The sequence below is a fragment of the Oncorhynchus nerka genome, unplaced genomic scaffold, assembly GCF_034236695.1.
Source record: "Oncorhynchus nerka isolate Pitt River unplaced genomic scaffold, Oner_Uvic_2.0 unplaced_scaffold_2803, whole genome shotgun sequence".
Lineage (NCBI taxonomy): Eukaryota > Metazoa > Chordata > Actinopteri > Salmoniformes > Salmonidae > Oncorhynchus > Oncorhynchus nerka.
Window position 1 is genome coordinate 1 of NW_027038494.1, and position 23,967 is coordinate 23,967.

General features: G+C 42.3%; 3 protein-coding genes across 5 annotated transcripts; 1 reads left to right on the forward strand and 2 right to left on the reverse strand.

The window, feature by feature from the left end:
* Window positions 1–24: 24 nt before the first annotated feature.
* LOC135566995 (transmembrane and ubiquitin-like domain-containing protein 2) lies at window positions 25–2,274 on the forward strand (the record flags this gene model as incomplete). The annotated part of the gene is made up of 1 exon (XM_065014521.1): window positions 25–2,274. A coding segment is annotated over one exon (366 nt), but the record flags the coding sequence as incomplete, so codon positions are not given.
* LOC115104331 (ataxin-7-like protein 3) lies at window positions 2,117–13,204 on the reverse strand. 3 transcript variants are annotated; one of them, XM_029625745.2, is made up of 14 exons: window positions 12,886–13,200; window positions 12,426–12,505; window positions 12,174–12,286; window positions 11,912–12,044; window positions 11,636–11,807; window positions 11,418–11,518; window positions 11,256–11,314; window positions 10,650–10,695; window positions 6,742–6,779; window positions 6,585–6,653; window positions 6,412–6,455; window positions 4,720–4,791; window positions 4,222–4,358; window positions 2,117–4,131 (listed from the first exon to the last, which is right to left on the reverse strand). In XM_029625745.2, exons 3-14 carry the CDS (start codon window positions 12,222–12,224, stop codon window positions 3,929–3,931), a joined length of 1,125 nt encoding a protein of 374 aa, XP_029481605.1. In that variant the 5' UTR covers window positions 12,225–12,286; window positions 12,426–12,505; window positions 12,886–13,200; the 3' UTR covers window positions 2,117–3,928. The 3 variants fall into 3 exon arrangements, with proteins under 3 accessions (XP_029481605.1, XP_029481606.1, XP_029481607.1); XM_029625746.2 differs by having other exon boundaries at window positions 11,292–11,314; window positions 12,886–13,199; XM_029625747.2 differs by lacking the exon at window positions 4,720–4,791 and having other exon boundaries at window positions 12,886–13,204.
* Window positions 13,205–13,553: 349 nt separating this feature from the next.
* On the reverse strand, window positions 13,554–23,634 carry LOC115104330 (nucleolar transcription factor 1-like). The gene is made up of 15 exons (XM_065014520.1): window positions 23,427–23,634; window positions 23,179–23,289; window positions 22,924–23,057; window positions 22,668–22,809; window positions 22,523–22,564; window positions 18,103–18,201; window positions 17,746–17,901; window positions 17,377–17,523; window positions 17,160–17,270; window positions 16,986–17,074; window positions 16,689–16,878; window positions 16,539–16,586; window positions 16,343–16,411; window positions 16,133–16,243; window positions 13,554–16,019 (listed from the first exon to the last, which is right to left on the reverse strand). Exons 1-15 carry the CDS (start codon window positions 23,523–23,525, stop codon window positions 15,903–15,905), a joined length of 1,665 nt encoding a protein of 554 aa, XP_064870592.1. The 5' UTR covers window positions 23,526–23,634; the 3' UTR covers window positions 13,554–15,902.
* Window positions 23,635–23,967: the final 333 nt, after the last annotated feature.

Below are 23,967 nucleotides of genomic sequence, written 5' to 3' on the forward strand. Positions count from 1 at the left end.
CATTTCTTTCTCCCCTCTAGTAAGTATTTCTCAGGGCGGGAGCGTCAGATCAAGTTGATCTACCAGGGCCAGCTGCTTCAGGATCCCAAACGGACTCTGCTCTCCCTCAACATCTCTCACAACAGTGTGATCCACTGCCACGTGTCCCAGGTGCTGCGGGAGGCCAGCCCAGAGGAGACAGCTCGCTCTGGGGCTAGTGGGGGAATCAGGGCTGCAGGCCTGGCTCTGAGCACCAGCAGCCTGGTGGTGCCTGTGTTTGTGGTGATGTTAGCCGTGGTCTGGTACTTCCGCATCAACTACCGTCAGTTCTTCACCGCCCCTGCTACCATCTCCCTGGTGGGAGTCACTGTGTTCTTCAGCTTCCTCATCTTTGGAATGCACAGCCGGTGAGCGGGAGAGGAGGCAGGACGGAAGGGCCCTCATCTGGGCAGGAGAATGAGAGGGAAAAACAACTGTGTCAGGAGGATGAATGGAGTCAGGGGGCCTCTCTGCCTTAGACACCATAGAGCTCAACTGGAATCCTAAGAGTGGGTGTGCCTCTGTTTGTGCATGTACCAGCAAATAGCATAATATGAGATTGATTGTATGTGCAGAGATTCAAGTTATCTGGAATGTGTGTTTGTTAGTATGATGCAGAGATAATAATGAGTGGTAATTTTGCTTCTCAGAAAAACATTGAGTGGGTCCAGCTCCTCTTGGTCCTTTATAGGGCAGAACCATCAGCATCACACCCAGGACCACAGGCTGCTTGGTCCACTGTGTCAGCAACATCTTCTGGCCAGTTTGGCTTCACATAGCCTGTTCTGTGTTAGGTTGCTCTCAGAAATTAGGGTCTCTATTCAATCAGATCCGCTTTAGCCGACATCCGTATAGAAGTTGTGTGGGAGGTGGAACTGTGTTAGTGCTGTCAATCCACTGAGGTATAAGAACTGGAGACTGTCCAAGATGTCCGCCTTTTGTTTTCAAGGATATCTACTCACGTTCGCATACGCCAATTCATGTCCGTCTATATCCGGGTTGAATCCAGTTTATACAGATCAACATCACATGCACACTAGCACAAAGTGCACAAAGGTGATGACCTAAGTGTCGTATTATAAATGTTGAAATCTGACTTATCTATGTGGCCGTGTATGGAAATTGTCCTTCTAGGCTGAGCGTCAGTTAAACTGCAAAACTGTAGCAGTGGAAACCGTGCTTTGCTTTAAGTAAATACCACGGAGCCTTGTTTACAAGTTCGAACAATGGAATGTGAGATGTAATCTACACCTCGATGAGGCTGATTAGAAATCTTTATTTGAATTATTTTCAATTTGAGTGTAATTTCTATCTAGCCTCCACGTTCTCGCTCTGAATTTCTAATGCAAGTAGGACAGGTGTGGCTTCGTGATAATGATAAAGAGCAGCCACTCACCGATTTGACAGCTCCAACGCAGGTGCACCGCCAGAAATCAGCTATCGCCGGTTAACACTTGATCTGATTGAATCTAGACCTAGGATAATGTATCTCTTCACATCATGGCCACATACTCTTTTCATTATATACACGTTAACGTTCCAGAAATGTTTGGTCTTTTTGTAGTACGTGTTTGAACGAGCAATTCATTTCCTCATTTGCAACAGAAACAAAATGAAAATTATACAACTAGACTTGACTCTAGAGCAACTTTGAAACCACTCACCATGGAGTGGTGGTTATATTTCTACTTTCTTTCCAGTTCTTTGGGAATGAGCTTTCACCTTAGTTATTGTGGACTGTAACGACTGCCTTATTGCAAGGCAAAACAGTTTAAGGATTTTTGTTGCTTGAATTACTCTACGCTAATATCATTAGTTATTTTAAACCATATAAGTTAATGCATGAAAATAAGCAACATGTTTGGTTTAGAAAATACTGTAAATATGTATTTACTGTACATAGAATGAATGGGATGAAACCACATCGGACACATCAGGATTGCTGTTGGGGAATTTAACACAGATGAGGGAAAATCTCTTTATCCCTTATGTTTGATTGGTTTGAATGTCTTTAAATCTGAAGCCAGAGGAAAACAATCAGTCCCTGTGTAAAGAGGGAGTATGTCTGATATTGGACAAAATGACAGAACGCAAGAAATCTGAATGACACTTAATTTTACTCAGACAAAGAAACCTCTGTACACTTGGGAAACTGAGATATAAAGAAAACCTAGCTGTGCGTCACATTAATATACAATTGACATATTTGCACATGCACACACACGTGCATGAAAAAAAATGTTTTTGTTTTGTGAAGACACTTTCTATTGCGTCATTTGTCCACACTCATATTGTTCAGACACACCGATACACACAAATAAACAGTTACGCAGCATTAGTAATACAGGACATTCTTTACCCTGTCAGCAAAGAGGAACAAATTAAATGAGCCATACCCAAAATAGGTGTTTTTTCACTTGAAGGTTGATTCTTTTAGTGCACATTAAAGTGATGTCATACTTAATCACTGGCTGAATGTTCTAAATGAAAGCTCAGGGTATATAAGATTCTCAGCGAGTATAGTCTGGTGGGCCCCTCAAACAGGAATGAATAACATATCAAACTTTACTCGTTAGCTAGAGTAAAACTGAAAATGGCAAGAATAACAGTCTGAAATATCCCATGCAACAGCCATGGCACTTCTGTTGCAAGTGGCAGCGGATTGAATTCCTTCAAGCGCATAGACACTGCACACAAGCAGAGACAGACTATTAAATCAAGTGATGCAGATTGACCTAGAGTATTATTGGGGGAAAAAGCAGGTTGACTCCACTATACTTTAGCATTATTCAACAGGAAGCAATGTGAGATCTACAACTTGTATAGAGTGATATTGTGATTTGCAGCTGAAGCAGATTAGAGAAACTTCAGACTGAGTATGAAACAGTAAAGATAGACAGGGAAGAAGCACTGTTTAGCATGAAGCTGTGTATGGTAGAGAGGTTACCGTGTATGTATACAGTATCCAATTAAATCATGATTCTTTTACATAGGTCATCATACCACATGTATCGGTATACAAAAACACACTGGCTCACTCCATGATACATGTCAACATCTGCATTTACAATTTACTGAGTGCAGACATTAAATACACATTCTCACTTGACACAGTCAATGTAAACCAAAAAAGTTAAATATTCAAAATAACATATACTGACTCAACCACAATGGCACATTCAGAGATGCATAGTAATCTGAAAACAAATTAAATCACACACACACAACACGGAAAACAGTCAACTTTACACAACATTCATACACACATGCAACCACACATACACCACTGTGCAATACAATGCTAGTACGGATAAAGCCACCATCAAGTACCCCAATACTGGTGAAACAACAAGATGGCAATGACATCCTCCACCACAATAACAACGCTGTAGTCGTAAGGTGATGCAATTAGTCCACAAGTCCCCTCCTAAACAGAGACAGAGTCAAAAAGAAAGCAATATTTTGTTTTCAGGAGAAAACAGATCAGAGTGCAAAAAAGCGGAGTGTGATTGGTCCATGTCTGAAGCCTAAATCACTGATTAACAAAAACATAATTAAAGTGAACAATCAATGGCCCATGTTTCTTTATAACTGGAATTGCAAAATATTGTATTCAACAACAAACAAATAAGAAGGGCGTTCAAATGAAGGGGTGCTGTTGTCCAGTTATGAAAAAGAGAAGTTACAACCCCTGGGCTAATCAGAGCTGATATTAAAGTGAGTGAGTGGATGTGAGTTAATGGGTTATCATCTTTGCCTCAGAGGACACGGGTATCTGTACCTCTGTTAGGTATGAGACCATGACTTGACAGGCTGGGGAGCTGGATGAGTGGATGAAGCCTGGTTCAGAATTCCATGTCACCCTCCAGTCACCTTCCTGGGTACGGGGGGGGGGCAGACTGGGACTACCCTAGTTTAGGTTGTCATAGATACTGGGGGCAGGGGGAACAGGAAGCTTGGGCTTCTTCTTTCTGTTGGATAGGCCTACTAGACTAGTCTGGGAGCTACTGCCTCCTCCACTCCCACTGCCGCCCCCTCCTCCTCCTGTGCTGTTTAGGCCAAGAGACGTCTTCTTCTTCTTCTTGGGCTTCTTAGAATCTGAGTTGTTGGTGCCTGAGAGAGAGATCGAGAGCAGGGGATGAGATGAGACCGACCTCCACTGTATGAATGTACAGAATGTGGACCTGAATTCGGTTCTCTTACTAGCTTTGGAGGAGGCTGAATCAGAGGGGGAGATGTCTGAGGATCCATCCCACTGTAGGCGACTCATGAGAACCTGTCCATCTGAGGCGTCGTAGCAGTCACTCTCCACCATCGTGTCTGCATCGGGCAGAGATGACCTGACAGAGACAACAGCCGCTCAGATCAGACCAGCCACAGAGAGCAGCAGGACACATGGTGGAGCCATTCAATCTGCCATACAGCACACCTACTGTAGTACACACCCAGGCCATACAGTTGGCCCCATGAATGCTCATACAGTAGCTAACTAACATAGTCCACCCTCAATGATAAGGCCTGTCCATCTAACTGGCACAAAACATCCACAATAAATACATAGTCATTCAATACAACTCCTCAAGCAAACACCTGTACATTTAGGGACACCACAGGCACCAGTCAAGATCGAATATATCAGTTCTAGGAATAAACCAGTCAGAACCAATGGAGGTCTGAGGGGCGGGGGAGGGGCACACTCACGCGGACAGCCCCAGGAGGAACACCCTGACGGCCCTCCTCTGTTCGTCCGTGTGCTGGGGGCACCGCTGGGACCTGGCAGGGACACAACGTGGCATTACAAACACCTGAGAAACACCTGCCCACAATGCACAGTGGCCCCGCCTACCCAGGGCCACGGCAGAGACAAGAGTGGGAGAGAGACAGAAACAGACACTGCCAGTGACCAATCAGATGATGGGTCAGGTGTCAGAGTTTGGAGGTTAGAGATCAATGTTTGCTCACTGACAGCGTCCAGTTAGTCTCTCACCACATACGGCAGGCAGTGTCCAATCAGGGTCTTACATAGTCCAATTGGAAAATATCTGTTGTTTAGTCCAATCAAATATGAATTGTTTCACTAATTTTACACAATTTGGTATTATACTGAACAAAAATATAAACGCAACATGCAACAACTTCAAAGGTTTTACCGAGTTACAGTTCATGGAAGGAAATCAGGCCCTAATCTATGGATTTCACATGACTGGGCAGGGGCGCAGCCATGGGTGGGCATACTGTAGGTCCACCCACTGGGGAGCCAGAATTAGTTTTCCCCCACAAAAGGGCTTTATTACAGACAGAAATACTTTTCATTACCCTCCCACTCCTCAAATTATCCCGCAGGTGAAGAAGCCGGATGTGGTTACACGTAGTCTGCGGTTGTGAGGCCGGTTGGATGTACTGCCAAATTCTCTAAAATTACGTTGGGAGGCATCTTATTGTAGAGAAATAAATATTAAATTCTCTGGCAATTACACACTCCCTCAAAACTAGAGACATCTGTGGAATTGTATTGTGTGACTAATCTTCTATTGTCCCCCAGCACAAGGTGCACCTGTGTAATGCTGTTTAATCATCTTCTTGATATGCCACACCTGTCAGGTGGATGGATTATCTTGGCAAAGGAGAAATGCCCACTAACAGGGATTTACACATATTAATACACACAATTTTTGTTGGAACATTTCTAGGATCTTTTATTTCAGCTCATGAAAAATGGGACCAACACTTTAGATGTTTAGTTTATATTTGTTCAGTATATATTTTTTAAAGAAAATTAGCCAATAACTGAGCCCAATCATCTAATAAATACTGTATGTTAAAGGAAATGGAAAATAATTGAGAATCATATAGAGTTGCCACTTGTGTTCCCCAGAAATCAGTCCCAACTACACATGATCACAACACACCAATGAAACTGATCATGTTAAAGGTCTCACAGAAACAACATGCAGAACAGTAACCATGAGTGTCTGTTGGCAGCCTCCATAATGGAGTTGGGCCACAGGTTTACCACTTGTCCGGAACACACGTCATTCAAGTCACGGAAGACCTTCCTGACTAGCTAGTTTAACAAACACCTCTGAGAACCTGGTAAGGTCCATACTAAGGGGCAGGCTGAGGGATGGACACAGGACATAGTGACATTGACATCAAACTTCCAGGAAGATGTCTGTCTGAAGCAGTACAACCCTGAATGGCTCATCATGATCATAATCAGCAACTTTGACTTAAGCTAACATCTCGTGCCAGCGCTTGAGAAACAAAAAGTATTAATGAGTTTGTGTGATAAAGGTATGTGTGTGCACTCCGTGTAGCTGATAGGACATTAGGTGGAAATGACAAGACTACTAGAGGTGAATGTGCTGTGTTTGCGTGCAGAGTAATCCCTACCTGGTGCACATCTTCTTGGTGTGCTCCGAGATCACTCCACATTGCTGCAGACAGGGGGCAGTGTAGTTAGAGACAAGCCAGTCATACACACTGCTGATAAATGTCTTGAGATATGATCCAATACAGTTAGACTTGTGGATGGATGGTAGAATAGATAAATGAAAATGACTCACTGTTGTCAACAGAGACCTCAGTTCGTCAGGGCCTAAAGTTTCGTAATTGATGCCAGTGTTATAGTTGTACTGCAGTGAGGGAGAGAGAACGATAACAGACATCAACACACTAATAGATATGTAGGCGTGAACCATCAGAAAAATGGATTCTGGTTACCTTGTATGGATCTGCATTGACACTATTACTAAGCTCCCCTGAAAAAGAGAACAGCATATGATCTATCAGTCTACTCACCAGACTCCCAAGGACACAGATGATGCACACAACCACCACCAACCATGAAATAAAGCAGTGATTACATTTAGTACGATATCCACAATATTACATGTCACAAACAATTGATTCCTATGTCTAAGAAAACATACGTAAAATGTAGTTTATGATGGGATGAAGCAAAGGTCTCTCTAGCTATTGACCAGTGAGGTAAGAAAACATAATTGATTATTATGTACGTGCTGCAATAGCAAGCATATGGCTAAATATATTTTAATGGTTTAATCAATCTGTGATTGAAATTGAGCAGCACTTTAAGGGCCAAAACCACAAATGACAGGTCGATCAAACTGGTGTGGATTGAGTTCAGGTCATTTATTACATAGGAACATCCTTGACGCTCCATAGAAGATAGCAGCACCGTTTCATTTCAGCTCCATTTAAAGAAACAGGGACAATCAGGAAATCAAGAATCAATGAAGACATGATACAAACAACAAAAACAAAAATAAATGCAAACAAAAGCATGAATATGTCAAGTAGATAATGGATAGGATAATGCACAAGAGGACTTGTTGAGTCACCTGAGAAACTAAGAGAAACAGCTGGTCTGCTTTAGAGACATGACTGTAGTCTATCATTACTGGGACCAGACTATCTGACATGATTTTTTTCACTCAAGTGTTGAACTAGTTAAACAATATATAACACAATACAGAAAATAAATGGATATATTACATACAAAGAACTGAAAACTGGTGGCTGAACTGTGATTTATTGCACACAATTGTCAGCTTCCTGTAAGTCATTCTCAGCTCATTAACTTTGCACCATGATCCATGTCAAATTAAAATCATCATGCAAACAGGAGACTGTGGAGCACGAAGAGTCGGCCTTTGCCTTATATCTTAATTGCTTATCCTCATCTTCAATGCTGCTTCTGATCCTTTTCATACTGCACTACGTCTGTATTCTGCCAACATTGTGATCCTTTTCATACTGTACTACGTCTGTATTCTGCAAACATTGTGATCCTTTTCATACTGCACTACGTCTGTATTCTGCCAACATTGTGATCCTTTAAATACTGTACTACGTCTGTATTCTGCCAACATTGTGATCCTTTTCATACTGCACTACGTCTGTATTCTGCCAACATTGTGATCCTTTTCATACTGCACTACGTCTGTATTCTGCCAACATTGTGATCCTTTTCATACTGCACTACGTCTGTATTCTGCCAACATTGTGATCCTTTTCATACTGCACTACGTCTGTATTCTGCCAACATTGTGATCCTTTTCATACTGCACTACGTCTGTATTCTGCCAACATTGTGATCCTTTTCATACTGCACTACGTCTGTATTCTGCCAACATTGTGATCCTTTTCATACTGCACTACGTCTGTATTCTGCCAACATTGTGATCCTTTTCATACTGTACTACGTCTGTATTCTGCCAACATTGTGATCCTTTTCATACTGCACTACGTCTGTATTCTGCCAACATTGTGATCCTTTTCATACTGCACTACGTCTGTATTCTGCCAACATTGTGATCCTTTTCATACTGCACTACGTCTGTATTCTGCCAACATTGTGATCCTTTTCATACTGCACTACGTCTGTATTCTGCCAACATTGTGATCCTTTTCATACTGTACTACGTCTGTATTCTGCCAACATTGTGATCCTTTTCATACTGCACTACGTCTGTATTCTGCCAACATTGTGATCCTTTTCATACTGTACTACGTCTGTATTCTGCCAACATTGATCCTTTTTACTGCACTACATCTGTATTCTGCCAACATTGTGATCCTTTTCATACTGCACTACGTCTGTATTCTGCCAACATTGTGATCCTTTTCATACTGCACTACGTCTGTATTCTGCCAACATTGTGATCCTTTTCATACTGCACTACGTCTGTATTCTGCCAACATTGTGATCCTTTTCATACTGCACTACGTCTGTATTCTGCCAACATTGTGATCCTTTTCATACTGCACTACGTCTGTATTCTGCCAACATTGTGATCCTTTTCATACTGCACTACGTCTGTATTCTGCCAACATTGTGATCCTTTTCATACTGTACTACGTCTGTATTCTGCCAACATTGTGATCCTTTTCATACTGCACTACGTCTGTATTCTGCCAACATTGTGATCCTTTTCATACTGTACTACGTCTGTATTCTGCCAACATTGTGATCCTTTTCATACTGCACTACATCTGTATTCTGCCAACATTGTGATCCTTTTCATACTGCACTACGTCTGTATTCTGCCAACATTGTGATCCTTTTCATACTGCACTACGTCTGTATTCTGCCAACATTGTGATCCTTTTCATACTGTACTACGTCTGTATTCTGCCAACATTGTGATCCTTTTCATACTGCACTACGTCTGTATTCTGCCAACATTGTGATCCTTTTCATACTGCACTACGTCTGTATTCTGCCAACATTGTGATCCTTTTCATACTGCACTACGTCTGTATTCTGCCAACATTGTGAACCTTTTCATACTGCACTACGTCTGTATTCTGCCAACATTGTGATCCTTTTCATACTGCACTACGTCTGTATTCTGCCAACATTGTGATCCTTTTCATACTGCACTACATCTGTATTCTGCCAACATTGTGATCCTTTTCATACTGCACTACGTCTGTATTCTGCCAACATTGTGAACCTTTTCATACTGTACTACGTCTGTATTCTGCCAACATTGTGATCCTTTTCATACTGCACTACGTCTGTATTCTGCCAACATTGTGATCCTTTTCATACTGCACTACATCTGTATTCTGCCAACATTGTGATCCTTTTCATACTGCACTACATCTGTATTCTGCCAACATTGTGATCCTTTTCATACTGCACTACGTCTGTATTCTGCCAACATTGTGATCCTTTTCATACTGCACTACATCTGTATTCTGCCAACATTGTGCATTTGACCTGGATTTAAGCAGCAGACTCCTTCAATGGCCATCTATCGTGAAGAATCCAGAAGGCCACATTAACATTCTCAATAGAGGATTTGAGACACCCTGGGTCTCTGCTAAGGTTAATTTCCCAGATTCTTCTCGGGTTGACCTTTGACCCTACATTGAAGTGGGGGAGGGCATTATAGAGCTGGCCTGGCAGTAATCAGCCCCTTCCGATCACTGAGGAAATGCATCATCTCTCAACAGCACGCATGGAGCTTCCTGATCTGCAACAAGGCTTTGGCCCCAGCAATGCTGAAACGACCAGAGTGTAAAACATCCCCAAACATTCAACCAACTACTCTAAAACTTTCACGCACACAAACACACACAAAGTTGGGCAATAAATTGGGTGTATTCAGGAGTGGGCTCTATGTTCGACTTCACCAACACACTTCCATTTCAAGGCTACAGAGAGTCTGGACTCTAGAACATTCCCACAACTCCCAACAAACAAAATACCATGAGACCACATATAATATTCTGTATATCAGAATGCATGTAATTTAGTATGAATATCAGTAAAATGAATGCTGATTGAGAAATGATATTGACAAATGACAAAAAATAAATAAAAACATTTAAAAAAGGGGGCAATATGCAGTTGCTACATCCATTTTAGGATTTATAAATGTATGATATGTACCCATTGATTCTTGAAGAATATAACTTAAACTGTTATACCCCATCAGAACTTGTTGTACTCAAATGTTTGTTAAAACACTTTCTAATCATGTGTTTCAATTGGAAAATATTTACATTCCAGATGGGAAATGTAAATGACACACAGCTTATAGTTTGTCACTTAACATGCATCTTACATGGGTACGAAGAGGTAATGTTATACTCACCATTTTTATGCTTTACAGATTTTGATCTTCTGGGTGAATTTGGATTCTAAGGAAATAATACACAAAAAGAGAAGAACTGTCCATTTAGATTCACACTGATCTAGATGAACAGATCACAAACAACTAGTGAAGCATGCAACAGGAAAAGTGAAGCACACACTCCTTGATCCAATTGAATTTGTAAAAAAATGTTTTTTAAATGTTCATCCTTGCCATGCTTGTAAGCAGAAAGTAGGGCTGTGACAATACCAGTATGGCAAAAGAAATCCATGGGAAAAATTCACACAAAGCAGAGCAAACTATTTGGTCCTTTAAAAAGACTGCCGTTAGTCAAATTTGCACTATAGCTTGTAAAATAAATAAATGTGACTGGATAACAACTTAATGATGTTTGTTTCCAACATTGGGGCTGTTTTCCTAAACAAGTTTCCTTGCCACGACACTAACGAGTAATGTGATACTGGTATCATCCCGGCCCTAGCAGAAAGGGATACCAGAAAACCTTAAGGTAATTTTTAAAAATCTATTGGTCCCCTTGCAATTACATGTGGACAAAAACACAACATACAAAACATGAATAAATATCTCCACAGCAATGAAACTTACCAAAGGTATATGTTGTTTCAAAGAATGTAAAAATACCTTATCTGACTTTCTCTTCTTAGCTGTAGAGGGAAAATAGAGGGGTGTAAGACAAGCATAGATGTGCTTGTTCAGCTAGTCACAAAAAAACATTCAGACAGGGATTCACACTTGTTTTATTCTCACCTTTCTTTTCTGAGCCATACGACCAGTCATTGTCATTGACGTCATCATTGTCTTCCTGATCACTCTCTGATTTGTTGTTCATGTTGTTACTGCTTGCTATTCTGTAGACCAATATCAAGAAAATTATCAGAATTGCCCATTCACTTGAGGAATGTATTGGTTTGTTTTCTATGTTACATTGTAGTGTCCACTGTCCATGTCCAGTGCCCCTTGCTGACCTGCGGTTGGCGATGCGGCTGCTGTTGCGCCCCATGCCCAAGCATTTCTCCAGATGAGGGGCAAAGCGGGACGCAGCAATGCTCCGGTTGCAGTTGGGACACACACACTCCTTGTTTTTCCACTGATTGTACACTTGCCCGAAAATGTCCACTCCTGGTTGGTCAACGATTTCTACGGAGCAAGGCGAGAACATACATGAAAGATAAACTAACAAATTAAAGGCTGAGAAATGAACCAGATAACCAGACCCAGGAGAAAAGCACTCTGGTCCTAACCGAAGTCCTTCATGCTTTCTTGGTCCGTGTCATCCAGGAAGAAGTAGCCCTGTTTGACAGCACGATGCACCTCGAAACACAGGCCCAAACAGGCGTCCTCCACCAGGTCCGAGTAGATGTCCTGAGCCAAGGCCTGTGGAGGACAGCAAAGAATAAAGCAGAGTCACAAAGGAAAGGAAACTACATGAGCAACTTCCTGTTTTAAAGCAGGACAACTACCACCAAACATGATAGGATGGTGAAAGTGTAGTCCACTACTCACCTCTAGCTTGGTGTTGTCCAGGCCCGACAGAGACATATCCTCCATTTTCATTTGCAAAAGTTTAAGGGTGAATCACTGCCTTCTACATGGCACAGCTATGGGGGACAACAGAGCTGAAAACAGGAAATACACACATTTAGTGATTTAAAATAACTCAGTCATTCAAACAATAAAAAATAAGTGATAAGAGATTATCCATTTGTTGGACAAAACCCAACAGAAGTCCCAGAGTGAGACTGAATCAACACTTACAAAGGAGCACAGACACTCAGTTGAGACCGCTTCTTCGCTAATAGTTGGCAGAGGTGACTGCCCGATATTGTTTTGGTTAGCTGTTGAAACAAATAAACAAATACATTTCACTGAATTAGTAAATGTGCTGTTGCGGCTACACAAGACCGAACAAGAACAAAAACGAAAGTAAAACCATAACAGTTGTATTGTCTAGAGACTAGAGTGAGCATTAAGACACGGCTACTACGTGCTAGCTTGCGCTAACGTTCGATATTAGCTAGGATAGAACGCTGTAACAACTGATAGACAGCTAACTAGCTATCTAGTTAGCAAAACAAATATTTTCCTAATATGCTACCGATATCAAAAACATAGCTAACAAATCAGCTCATTGCACATAATCTTACTAATACGGGTACGTACAATTATTTCAATGATTTCTTTACAGAGAATATCATACTGGTCAGCTCGCACTCACCATCAACGACCAATCTATGATTGAACCGTAAACCGTTAGCTGGACATTGACAATATATTATTTTGCTACATTGTATCTAGCTAGGATGATACATGTTGTAGCTATTAGCTAGTGATTTAAATGTGATCCCACAGAGCAGTCAATGTAAAGAAGAAAGAAAATGTAAAAAGAGGCTGCCATTTTCCTTCCTAACAGACCTCACTAAACGATCACCGAGGTTCTCCGTGCCGTTTTACTTGGCCTAAAGTAGGGGGAAATGGCAGAGAAAGGAAATAAACTTCTAATCAACACGAGTGACTGTACTTAAGTGCATACATTTAATTTATCATTGGATATGCAATAATTAAATAGAAAAAAAAACTCGGCTGTCTGGATCCGCCCCCTCTCGCGAGTGCCCATTTATGTTATTGACGGAAAGGGAAGCGGTGAAATAATCACGGTTATCGTTTATCGATTAGTTCTCATGAAACAACCAAATCACAGATTAGGGTACAGCTAGTTGTAAGTATCTGACGAAATTCTAATTTATCCATTTATTTAGGACACTATTGTTTGGTCGGCATTTCGAACAAATTATTTGTGGTCCATTATCAGTAGGCAATTGTCTTCAACATCCATCACATAACACCTACAATCCTTTGTAAAAAAAAGAATGAATGCAATATGTATACTTTATTAAAGACCAAGTTTATTTGCCAAATGCTTAAATAGCAGGGACATAACACCCTCCGCTATAGAAAACATCAAAAATGTGTCAAATGATCAGCAGTACAAATCTGTAAAGCCGTTCTCATTTAGTCATTTATACAAAGAAACCAACATGGGGAGAGATAACTAAAACGGACAAACACAATCAAAAACGTTTCCCCTGCAAGCAATGGACTCACACCTCCGACGGAGCCACTGACAAGACTTGGCCAAATAAATCAAACTACAAATCAAAGTAATTCCACACAATACAAAAAAAGCAATATTTACAAATACCATACAACATGTATGTCGTATCCCCATTGGCAACACCTTTCCCCAAATCCCTTTCCCGAATCCAGTATCCCACCCTCCATAACATTTCCCACATTCCCTTCACCAAATCATATATAGCCCACCATGCTGGTGTTATTCAGTCAACAATTATGAGATTTAGAAATGGACTAACTCAGTCCCATTTAAAATTGGGGCCATTGTTAACCCATTGTACTGCCCTGGAAACAAGCTAAACTTATGACATAACCAGTCCAGTGGGTCGTCTAACGCATCTGTCCTTGTGCTGGTAACCAACAGGACCACACATGACTCAGCTTCAATCATTTTGAGAAAAGGGCATTTAAAAAATCTACATCAAGGTGTTTGTGTGGTAATGGGATGAGAAGTGCCTCCTATACCGTGCAGGCACATACATCCTTCACAGATTGCAGTCGGGTTCTGTACCCTTCTCCCCTAAGTGCAAACTCGTTCACTGCCCCTCAAGGATTTAAAAGCATGCGACTGGTGTAAGAATTTTTTTTTAGGAACACAGTCTAGCCCATTCTCTCACCAAGCAAATGTTTTTTAATCCTTGGGGAGTGGAGAAGTACACACATGGAGAAGGGTAGATAATTGAAGCCACAGTCAACCACAGGATGCAGACAGCACACACCAATGCAGTCGCTGTCACACAAACACATGAAGGGGCTGAACAGTTGACTGTTGACCACAGTAAGCATGGGACAGGCTTACATTAAGTGCAAAGCTTTTTTGGGATACTTCGACTAAAAATAATATCAGGGTTGGGGTCAATTGTATTTTATTTAAAAGAACTAAATGGATCCATTTCAATCTATCCCAGATTTCAAATGGAACTGACCACAGCCCTCGACATTATTAAAACAAATTCATTAAATCAGCTTTAGATCAAATAGAAGTGTAAAACAGTGGTTCAAGGAAGAAATCAAAACCAATATTAAATTGTACAACATAGTCTGTTTGGAATTAAATCTCATATCTGCAGTCCGGGCAAAAATAACTACTCTGTAAGAGTGGCAAGCAAAAACTCTTAATCGGTAAACGATATATTCCTTTGATACCACTAAGAAACATTCATTATTTATTCTGTTCAACAGGCCAGTGGATGAACAAATCTAAACTGAAAAATCAACATGAGAACCAACATGAGTCAAACAGAATTGTCTTGGACTTGCTCCACAAAGACCCTTGAAATTGTCCCCCAAAAAAGCTTGGACGCATTTCTATGTAGCATAAATAAATAGACTGTCAGTCACCTTTGAACTTGAACACCTGTCAAAGACAGGCAAAAGCCATTTTTCTAAATGCATCCAAATATAACTAAAACTGTGGATGAATACATCTCCTCTAAATTTCCAGCAACAACAATAGACATTCATAATGGCTTAATTTTTCCTGAAGATACCACCTCGTTAAGAACCTAATAATTAAAAAATACACATTGAGAGCAGGAAGAAAGTTGAGAGGCGCTGAAGAACAAAAGACTAAAGGAAACATTCTCAAGAGTGCAATTATTTGGTCCCCTGCACCCCCCACTCCAAAATAATCCCACAGACAAATAGGTTCTTTGGCTCTCGGAGGCCTGTTCACAACTCCCCGCTCCCCCCTTCACAACCGTGGCCTCTAGCATCTGACAGACACTGACAAAACAGGATGGGGCCAAAATCAAGTCACACCAAAAAAAGCTAATAGAAACCTATTAGTCACAGAATATAGAAAGGAAGCCAAATGTCCCCACCTGAACCCAGCGCTGTGTGGGCTGAGCAGGTCAAGGCAGGGTTGGAGGAATAACAGATGAAGGACATGATGTGGTGGTGTTAGGGTCTTCACCCTCCTTGTACAGAACAACAATGAAGAAACACAGAAGAGAGAAAGCGAGTGAGAAATGGACATGGTGGGGCAGGAGCTCCCTCTGGTGGTGGGTTGTGAGGAGAGCAGGTCCAGCACATTAGCAGCGCTCCCTGAACTCTTGGCTCAGCGCTGCTCAGTCTCTCTTGGGTCACCATAGACCAGTTTCAGTCTGAATCAGAGTCCGATGTCTCCACTGAGCTCGAGTCACTGCTGCTACTCCCCTCCGACTTGTTCTCTTTATCTTCCGCCTCATCATCATCATTATCGTCATCTTCCTCATTCTGCAAGAAGAGGTGTCGCACAACAAGATCATTAGCCTCATGTCATGTCAGTCTAGGGCACCATTATAATTTCCAACAGCAATGATGAATTTCACACAAGTCTGAAAACTAACATCGTCATCATCATCTTCCTCCTCACTGTCCTCGGCACTGGAAGAATCGTTATCTGATGAGGCAGCCTCCTTCTCTTCCTCCTCGTCATCATCATCATCCTCCTCTGTGTCCTGGGGGAAGATTGATTGTCAGAGATGAATGATGTTTGACTTAGAGCAGAGTAGTAAAAGTAGAGTGGTAATGATAAACTGAACAGAGCTGGGACTTACCGACTTCTTGATTACCTTGGCCTTAACTTTGGCTGCAGTGCCTCCTGGTTTCACTGGGGTTTTTCTTTTCTGAGGAAGACAATAGGAGATTAAGATTAACACTCAGTTTGTTTACATGTTAATTTGCCAGCAACAACAGGGAGAGTTTGTGATAACACTCATTTTAAGGCCTAATAGAATAGCATGGACGACTTACTTGTGAGTTGTACTCCTTGTACACATTTCTTTCTTGTGAGGACAAGCTCTGTGAAAGCAGGGACATTCAAATTCGTCAGGTCATTACAGGCACACAATTTCTAGGATGTTCAATGCACTTAGTGTCTGCAACAAATCAAATATGGCATACCGCCAGCCACCGCTCCAGCTCTACTTTGTACAGCTTCTGTTTCTCCTCAGCGATCTTTTTGTAGCGGTCCTTCTCCTTCTGGGGCTGCCTCTGCCAGCGGCCCCCGATCTCCCCCATGCGCTCCTTCATAGGGAGGTGGTTCAGCTCTCCATTGGACAGCATCTCCTGAGAGAACTTCTGGTAGCCATTCCTGAAAGGTACGTTTACAAATCCTAGATCAATATAGTTATAGAAGAACACAGTAAAGTAAGTTTATCAAAAACACAGACAGAAGCACTCCATCAGAAATACACTCACGATGGGGGTTTCTTGGGTTCACCGTCAAATTTCATCTTCTTCCCTGAGGCAATGATGGTTGCAGGAGAGCGCATCTCACTCAGCTCCCTCTGTCAGCAAAAAGAGTGCCAGTAAGTTTCAATGGACACTTACATTTCTGGGGCCTCTGCCTTTGACACATTGGATTCCACTTACCTCGTATCGTTTCTGGTCCTCAGCTGCCTTCTTAATCCACATGATCTTCTCCTTCTTCTCCATGGTGTTCCAAGTGGCTTCCATGGCTTTCTGGGCTTTTGGCCGGTCGTTCTGTAAAGCACAGGAGGAATGAGGTAGATAGTCAGGACAAGGGGAGAAGCAGTTAACATGCTTTAAAAAGGCAGTCCTGATCCAAGGCCATAGTTGTGTCACCCACCTTGAACCTGGCCAGGTAGTCTCCTATGACGCTCTGCTGCCAGATGTCCTGTGCAGTCTTGGGGGTGTCTGGCAGCCGGCTGCGTTCCTCTTGTCCCTTCTTCACAGACTCTGCCTTCAGGACAGTCTCAAGGCGCTTGTACTTCTCCTACAGGGGGAAGACAACGTCAGTTATTTAGTTAACAATCACAGGTAGAGGCTGAAACCAGAAATCCCCTTTCAGCGACACAAGCCGATGCCATATAATTGATGCGGTCATGCATTGTACTGCATTTTATTCTATACCATAGATATTTATATACTGCATCTTACTCCTCAGAACCCTCCCTCAGCTGCACTATGGTAGTGTGTATTAAACTGGGGTGTGTACCTTCTTCTTATCTGAGAGCTCGTTCCACATGCGTGCCAGCAGCCTGGTGAGCTCACTGTCGGACAGGTCTGGTCGCTCTTGCTGCAGCTTGGGTCGTTTCTCTTCAGAGAAGATGAACATGGCCGAGATGGGCCTTTTGGGCTTCTCTTGGCTAGGCTGCAATGTAAGCGATGGGAGCTTTTTTCAATTCAATACAACTTTATTGATCCCCTCTGAAATAATGCATACTACAGTCAATATCTATTTTGTCTGAGATTGATCAAATTAGTTCTCTCCATTTCATACTTCCTTATGATTGTTATTGTGAAATATGTGGAGCTGATGAGGTGAGTGATACTGATGCATTGTGGGACTTACCTTTGCTCTGCTCTTCTTTTTGCTGCCCCCGCTGCCCTTCTTAAAGCCAATCATCTTCTGCTCCCCCAGCACACGCTGCTGCTCCTCCTCTGATATACTCTGCAGACAGACACTGAGTAAATAACATACATACTGCCTCTGCTCTCATTTACTAGATACAGTTGAAGTTGGATGTTTACATACACCTTAGCCAAATACATTTAAACTCAGTTTCACAATTCCTGACATTTAATCCCAGTAAAAATTCCTTGTTTTAGGTCAGTTAGGATCAACACGTTATTTTAAGAATGTGAAATGTCAGAATAATAGTAGAGAGAAAGATTTATTTCAGCTTTTATTTCTTTCATCACATTCCCAGTGGGTCAGAAGTTTACATACACTCAATTAGTATTTGGTAGCATTGCCTTTAAATTGTTTAACTTGGGTCAAATGTTTTGGGTAGCCTTCCATAAGCTTCCCACAATAAGTCGGGTGAATTTTGGTCCATTCCTCCTGACAGAGCTGGTGTAACTGAGTCAGGTTTGCAGGCCTCCTTGCTCGCACACGCTATTTCAGTTCTGCCCACAAATTTTCTATAAGAGGTCAGGGCTTTGTGATGGCCACTCCAATACCTTGACTTTCTTGTCCTTAAGCCATTTTGCTACAACTTTAGAAGTATGCTTGGTATCATTGATTTGGAAGACCCATTTGCGACCAAGTTTTAACTTCCTGACTGATGTCTTGAGATGTTGCTTCAATATATCCACATCATTTTCCAGCCTCATGATTCCATCTATTTTGTGAAGTGCACCAGTCCCTCCTGCAGCAAAGCACCCCCACAACATCATGCTGCCACCCCCGTGCTTCATGGTTGGGATGGTGTTCTTCGGGTCATTGTGGCCAAACAGTTATATTTTTGTTTCATCAGACCAGCGGACATTTCTCCAAAAAGTACAATCTTTGTCCCCATGTGCAGTTGCAAACCATAGTCTGGCTTTGTTATGGCGGTTTTGGAGCAGTGGCTTCTTCCTTGCTGAGCGGCCTTTCAGGTTATGTCGATATAGGACTCGTTTTACTGTGGATATACATACATTTGTACCGGTTTCCTCCAGCATCTTCACACGGTCCTTTGCTGTTGTTTCAAAATTGATTTGCACTTTTCGCACCAAAGTACGTTAATCTCTAAGGGAGACAGAACGCGTCTCCTTTCTGAGCGGTTTGATGGCTGCATGGTCCCTTGGTGTTTATACTTGCGTACTATTGTTTGTACAGATGAATGTGGTACCTTCAGGCATTTGGAAATTGCTCCCAAGGATGAACCAGACTTGTGGAGGTCTACACATTTTTTTTTTAAGTCTTGGCTGATTTCTTTTGATTCTCCCATGATGTCAAGCAAAGAGGCACTGAGTTTGAAGGTAGGCCTTGAAATACATCCACAGGTGCAACATCCAATTGACTCAAATTATGTCAAATAGCCTATCAGAAGCTTCTAAAGCCATGAATTCTCCAAGCGGTTTAAAGTCAGTCAACTTAGTGTATGTTAATTTCTGAACCACTGGAATTGTGATAGTGAATTTATAAGTGAAATAATCTGTCTGTAAACAATTGTTGGAAAAATTACTTGTGTCATGCGCAAAGTAGATGTCCTAACCGACTTGCCAAAACTATAGTTTGTTAACAAGAAATTTGTGGAGTGGTTGAAAAACAAGTTAATGTCTCCAACCTAATACCCTGACTACACCGCAAGCGTCGCGTGCGTGAGCGTTGCAAAATAAATGTAGAAATCTATGTAATTTAATTATTGCGCATGTAGAGGTCTGTCATTTTTATCATAGGTACACTTCAACTGTGAGAGACGGAATCTAAAACAAAAATCCAGAAGTTCACATTGTATGATTTTTAAGTAATTAATTTGCATTTTATTGCATGACATAAGTATTTGATACATCAGAAAAGCAGAACTTAATATTTGGTACAGAAACCTTTGTTTGCAATTACAGAGATCATACGTTTCCTGTAGTTCTTGACCAGGTTTGCACACACTGCAGCAGGGATTTTGGCCCACTCCTCCATACAGACCTTCTCCAGATCCTTCAGGTTTCGGGGCTGTCGCTGGGCAATACGGACTTTCAGCTCCCTCCAAAGATTTTCTATTGGGTTCAGGTCTGGAGACTGGCTAGGCCACTCCAGGACCTTGAGATGCTTCTTACGGAGCCACTCTTTAGTTGCCCTGGCTGTGTGTTTCGGGTCGTTGTCATGCTGGAAGACCCAGCCACGACCCATCTTCAATGCTCTTACTGAGGGAAGGAGGTTGTTGGCCAAGATCTCGTGATACATGGCCCCATCCATCCTCCCCTCAATACTGTGCAGTCGTCCTGTCCCCTTTGCAGAAAAGCATCCCCAAAGAATGATGTTTCCACCTCCATGCTTCACAGTTGGGATGGTGTTCTTGGGGTTGTACTCATCCTTCTTTTTCCTCCAAACACAGCGAGTGGAGTTTAGACCAAAAAGCTCTATTTTTGTCTCATCAGACCACATGACCTTCTCCCATTCCTTCTCTGGATCATCCAGATGGTCATTGACAAACTTCAGATGAGCCTGGACATGCGCTGGCTTGAGCAGGGGGACCTTGTGTGCGCTGCAGGATTTTAATCGATGGCGGCGTAGTGTGTTACTAATGGTTTTCTTTGAGACTGTGGTCCCAGCTCTCTTCAGGTCATTGACCAAGTCCTGCCATGTAGTTCTGGGCTGATCCCTCACCTTCCTCATGATCACTGATGCCCCACAAGGTGAGAGCTTGCATGGAGCCCCAGACCGAGAGTGATTGACCGTCATCTTGAACTTCTTCCATTTTCTAATAATTGCGCCAACAGTTGTTGCCTTCTCACCAAGCTGCTTGCCTATTGTCCTGTAGCCCATCCCAGCCTTGTGCAGGTCTACAATTTTATCCCTGATGTCCTTACACAGCTCTCTAGTCTTGGCCATTGTGGAGAGGTTGGAGTCTGTTTGATTGAGTGTGTGGACAGGTGTCTTTTATACAGGTAACGAGTTCAAACAGGTGCAGTTAATAAAGGTAATGAGTGGAGCACAGGAGGGCTTCTTAAAGAAAAACTAACAGGTCTGTGAGAGACGGAATTCTTACTGGTTGGTAGGTGATCAAATACTTATGTCATGCAATAAAATGCAAATTAATTACTTAAAAATCATACAATGTGATTTTCTGGATTTTTGTTTTAGATTCCGTCTCTCACAGTTCAAGTGTACCTATGATAAAAAGTACAGACCTCTACATGCTTTGTAAGTTGGAAAACCTGCAAAATCAGCTGTGTATCAAATACTTGTTCTCCCCACTGTATATATTGTACCAGGTAAGTTGACTGAGAAGGCATTCTCATTTACAGCAATGACCTGGGGAATAGTTACAGGGGAGAGGAGGGGGATGAATGAGCCAATTGTAAGCTGGGGATGGTTAGGTGACCATGATGGTATGAGGGACAGCTTGGGAATTTAGCCAGGACACCGAGGTTAACACCCCTACTCTTACGATAAGTTCCATGGGACCTTTAATGATCTCAGAGAGTCAGGACACCCATTTAACGTCCCATCCGAAAGACAGCACCCTACACAGAGCAGTGTCCCCAATCACTGCCCTGGGGCATTGGAATATTTTTTAGACCAGAGGAAAGAGTGCCCTCTACTGGCCCTCCAACACCACTTCCAGCAGCATCTGGTCTCCCATCCAGGGACCAACCCTGCTTAGCTTCAGAAGCAAGCCAGCAGTGGGATGCAGGGTGGAATGCTGCTGGCTTATAGAAGCAGGTACTCACATGCCATCTCCTCATTGGTTATACCCACGTGGGTGATTGAAAGAGGAACTGTGTTGCCGGTCGCCGTGGTAATACGATAATAATAGATGCCAATCACCATATAAGTTCAAAGATGGAAAAAGCCTGGAAGGAGGAGAGATGACTAGAAACGATTCGGTTGACCGTTTTATGTGTGGATTAATTGTCGGAGTGGCGGACCTTGTGCATTTATGGTACAATAACTCAATGTTTATATCCCTGGACAAATTAGCTAGTAACAGCAAGCTAGCTAAATAGGACAAATTAGCTAGCAAGTGCAAGCTAGCTAAATAGGACAAATTAGCTAGTAACAGCAAACTAGCTAAATAGGACAAATTAGCTAGCAAGTGCAAGCTAGCTAAATTGCCATACATGTTTTATGCTTTTCGACCTGTCCCCAAATTAATGTAATTGGTTCAGAGTTTGTTTTGATGTTTTAACCTGCGTGTCGTGATCACGTTTGGTGTGGGGGGACAAAATTCATTTATGCACGATGGCACACGCGCGCAGCCGGTTTGGGTTCTGTGTCAGTGTATGTAAACGTCCAAATTCAACTGTATATAGACACACACATACATGTAGAAAAACAAACTTACACAAAGAAACCGGTTCATCTCGACTTCGTATTCTTTCTTTCTCTGAAAAACAGAATTGTGAAAAGTTGAGCACTTAGGACTTCTGACAGTATGTCCAAAAAGTCAACATTGGAGTGAACAGTCCACCTGCTAGTGAAGTACAGACCTGCTCGCAGCGTTTCTGGTAGCCGTCCTTCTCGTTCTGTTTCAGCAGCTTCCACTGCTGGCTGCACATGACCATGCGCTCTGTACTGGGCACATCCTTCATACTGGACATCAACTCAGCACAGAACATGGAGTAACCATTCCTAAAACACACACAGAATACACAACACGGTCACAACCCTCGTCACCATGTCCAGTTAACAGTGTGATCACCCAGTGGTAAGATTAAAAGTGTGCTGGTGTGGATTAGTACTCACGGGGGTGGTTTGTCTGGCCTGCCATCAGATTTGTCCTTCAGATGTCTCTCAGCCTTGGTAAGGGTGGACTTGACAATGTCCTCGTTGCTCATGTTGAGCTCTGGGTGAGTCTCAATGAAGCCCTTCATCACCTCCTGTGGAAAATAAACAGGGGTCACCGGTTAAAAATCAATTAACACTCTTGGAAATACCCAAGTCAGGCAGTAATTTGGCCATCTTCAGAGTCTTGTGCCTCATATTTGAGGATGCTCTCACCTCATATGCTTTGTGCATCTCCAGGGACTTGGCAATCCACTTAAGTCTCTTTTTGTCTGACAGCTGTGTCCACTGCTTCCCAAGACTGTCTTTAATGTCTTTGGTGGTCGCCTAGTAACAGATATTATAGTTTCAAGAACATATACGTTGCTTCAGATGGACATAGTTCAACTTTAGCATGTTAGCATTGAGTGTCAACATTGTGGTTTTGAAGGTGCTAACAAACGGTCTTGAAAAGCATAACTCACGTCTGCGTGTGTTTTGAGGAAGGCCTTCTTCTCGTGACTGTACCATAGCTGCTGAGGCGTCCTGGGTTTCTCTGGCACATTAGAACCTTTCTTTGCCATGCTCTCCACCAGGTCGGGATGGTCCTCCCTATAGTCACACAGAAACCCAATGACTACTGTGAGAGAGAGACAGCTGCATGTGAGCTCTCACATTTTTCAACATGTTTTTTTACAAAAGGACAGACTTGGAGTTAGATAAACTTTGATTTTTCGGCAGGGACATAAGCAGGATGCTACCCTCCACAGCATGGTCTTCGAACCGAAACCCTAATTTTGACCAAAATTAACCAGAGAGATTACTGCTACCAAGGTTTCCTTTTTCCAAGCTTTATGGAGGGTGCTCTAGCAAACAAACAGCAGAGACCTGAGGATACCGTCCAACCTGGAACTAAGTGAGTAGTGTTTGGTCTGATGATATTTTGAAAGCCAATAAGAAAAAACTACATTAATGATATTTTACTTTATGGGGACTGACTGCTGAGTTAAGGCTGCCAGGCTTGCA

What these genes read in the sequence shown, in the direction of transcription:
- LOC115104331 (XM_029625745.2), bottom strand. Translation starts at nt 12,224, where the DNA reads ATGAAAATGGAGGATATGTCTCTGTCGGGCCTGGACAACACCAAGCTA. An exon ending in TGGACAACACCAAGCTAGAG is followed by an intron (nt 12,045 to 12,173) that starts GTGAGTAGTGGA and finishes TGTCCTCCACAG; the next exon opens with GCCTTGGCTCAGGACATCTA. An exon ending in ATCTGTAAAGCATAAAAATG is followed by an intron (nt 6,780 to 10,649) that starts GTGAGTATAACA and finishes TCTCTTTTTCAG; the next exon opens with GGGAGCTTAGTAATAGTGTC.
- LOC115104330 (XM_065014520.1), bottom strand. Translation starts at nt 23,525, where the DNA reads ATGGCAAAGAAAGGTTCTAATGTGCCAGAGAAACCCAGGACGCCTCAG. An exon ending in ACAAGGAGTACAACTCACAA is followed by an intron (nt 16,412 to 16,538) that starts GTAAGTCGTCCA and finishes TGTCTTCCTCAG; the next exon opens with AAAAGAAAAACCCCAGTGAA. An exon ending in CCAAGGTAATCAAGAAGTCG is followed by an intron (nt 16,244 to 16,342) that starts GTAAGTCCCAGC and finishes ATCTTCCCCCAG; the next exon opens with GACACAGAGGAGGATGATGA.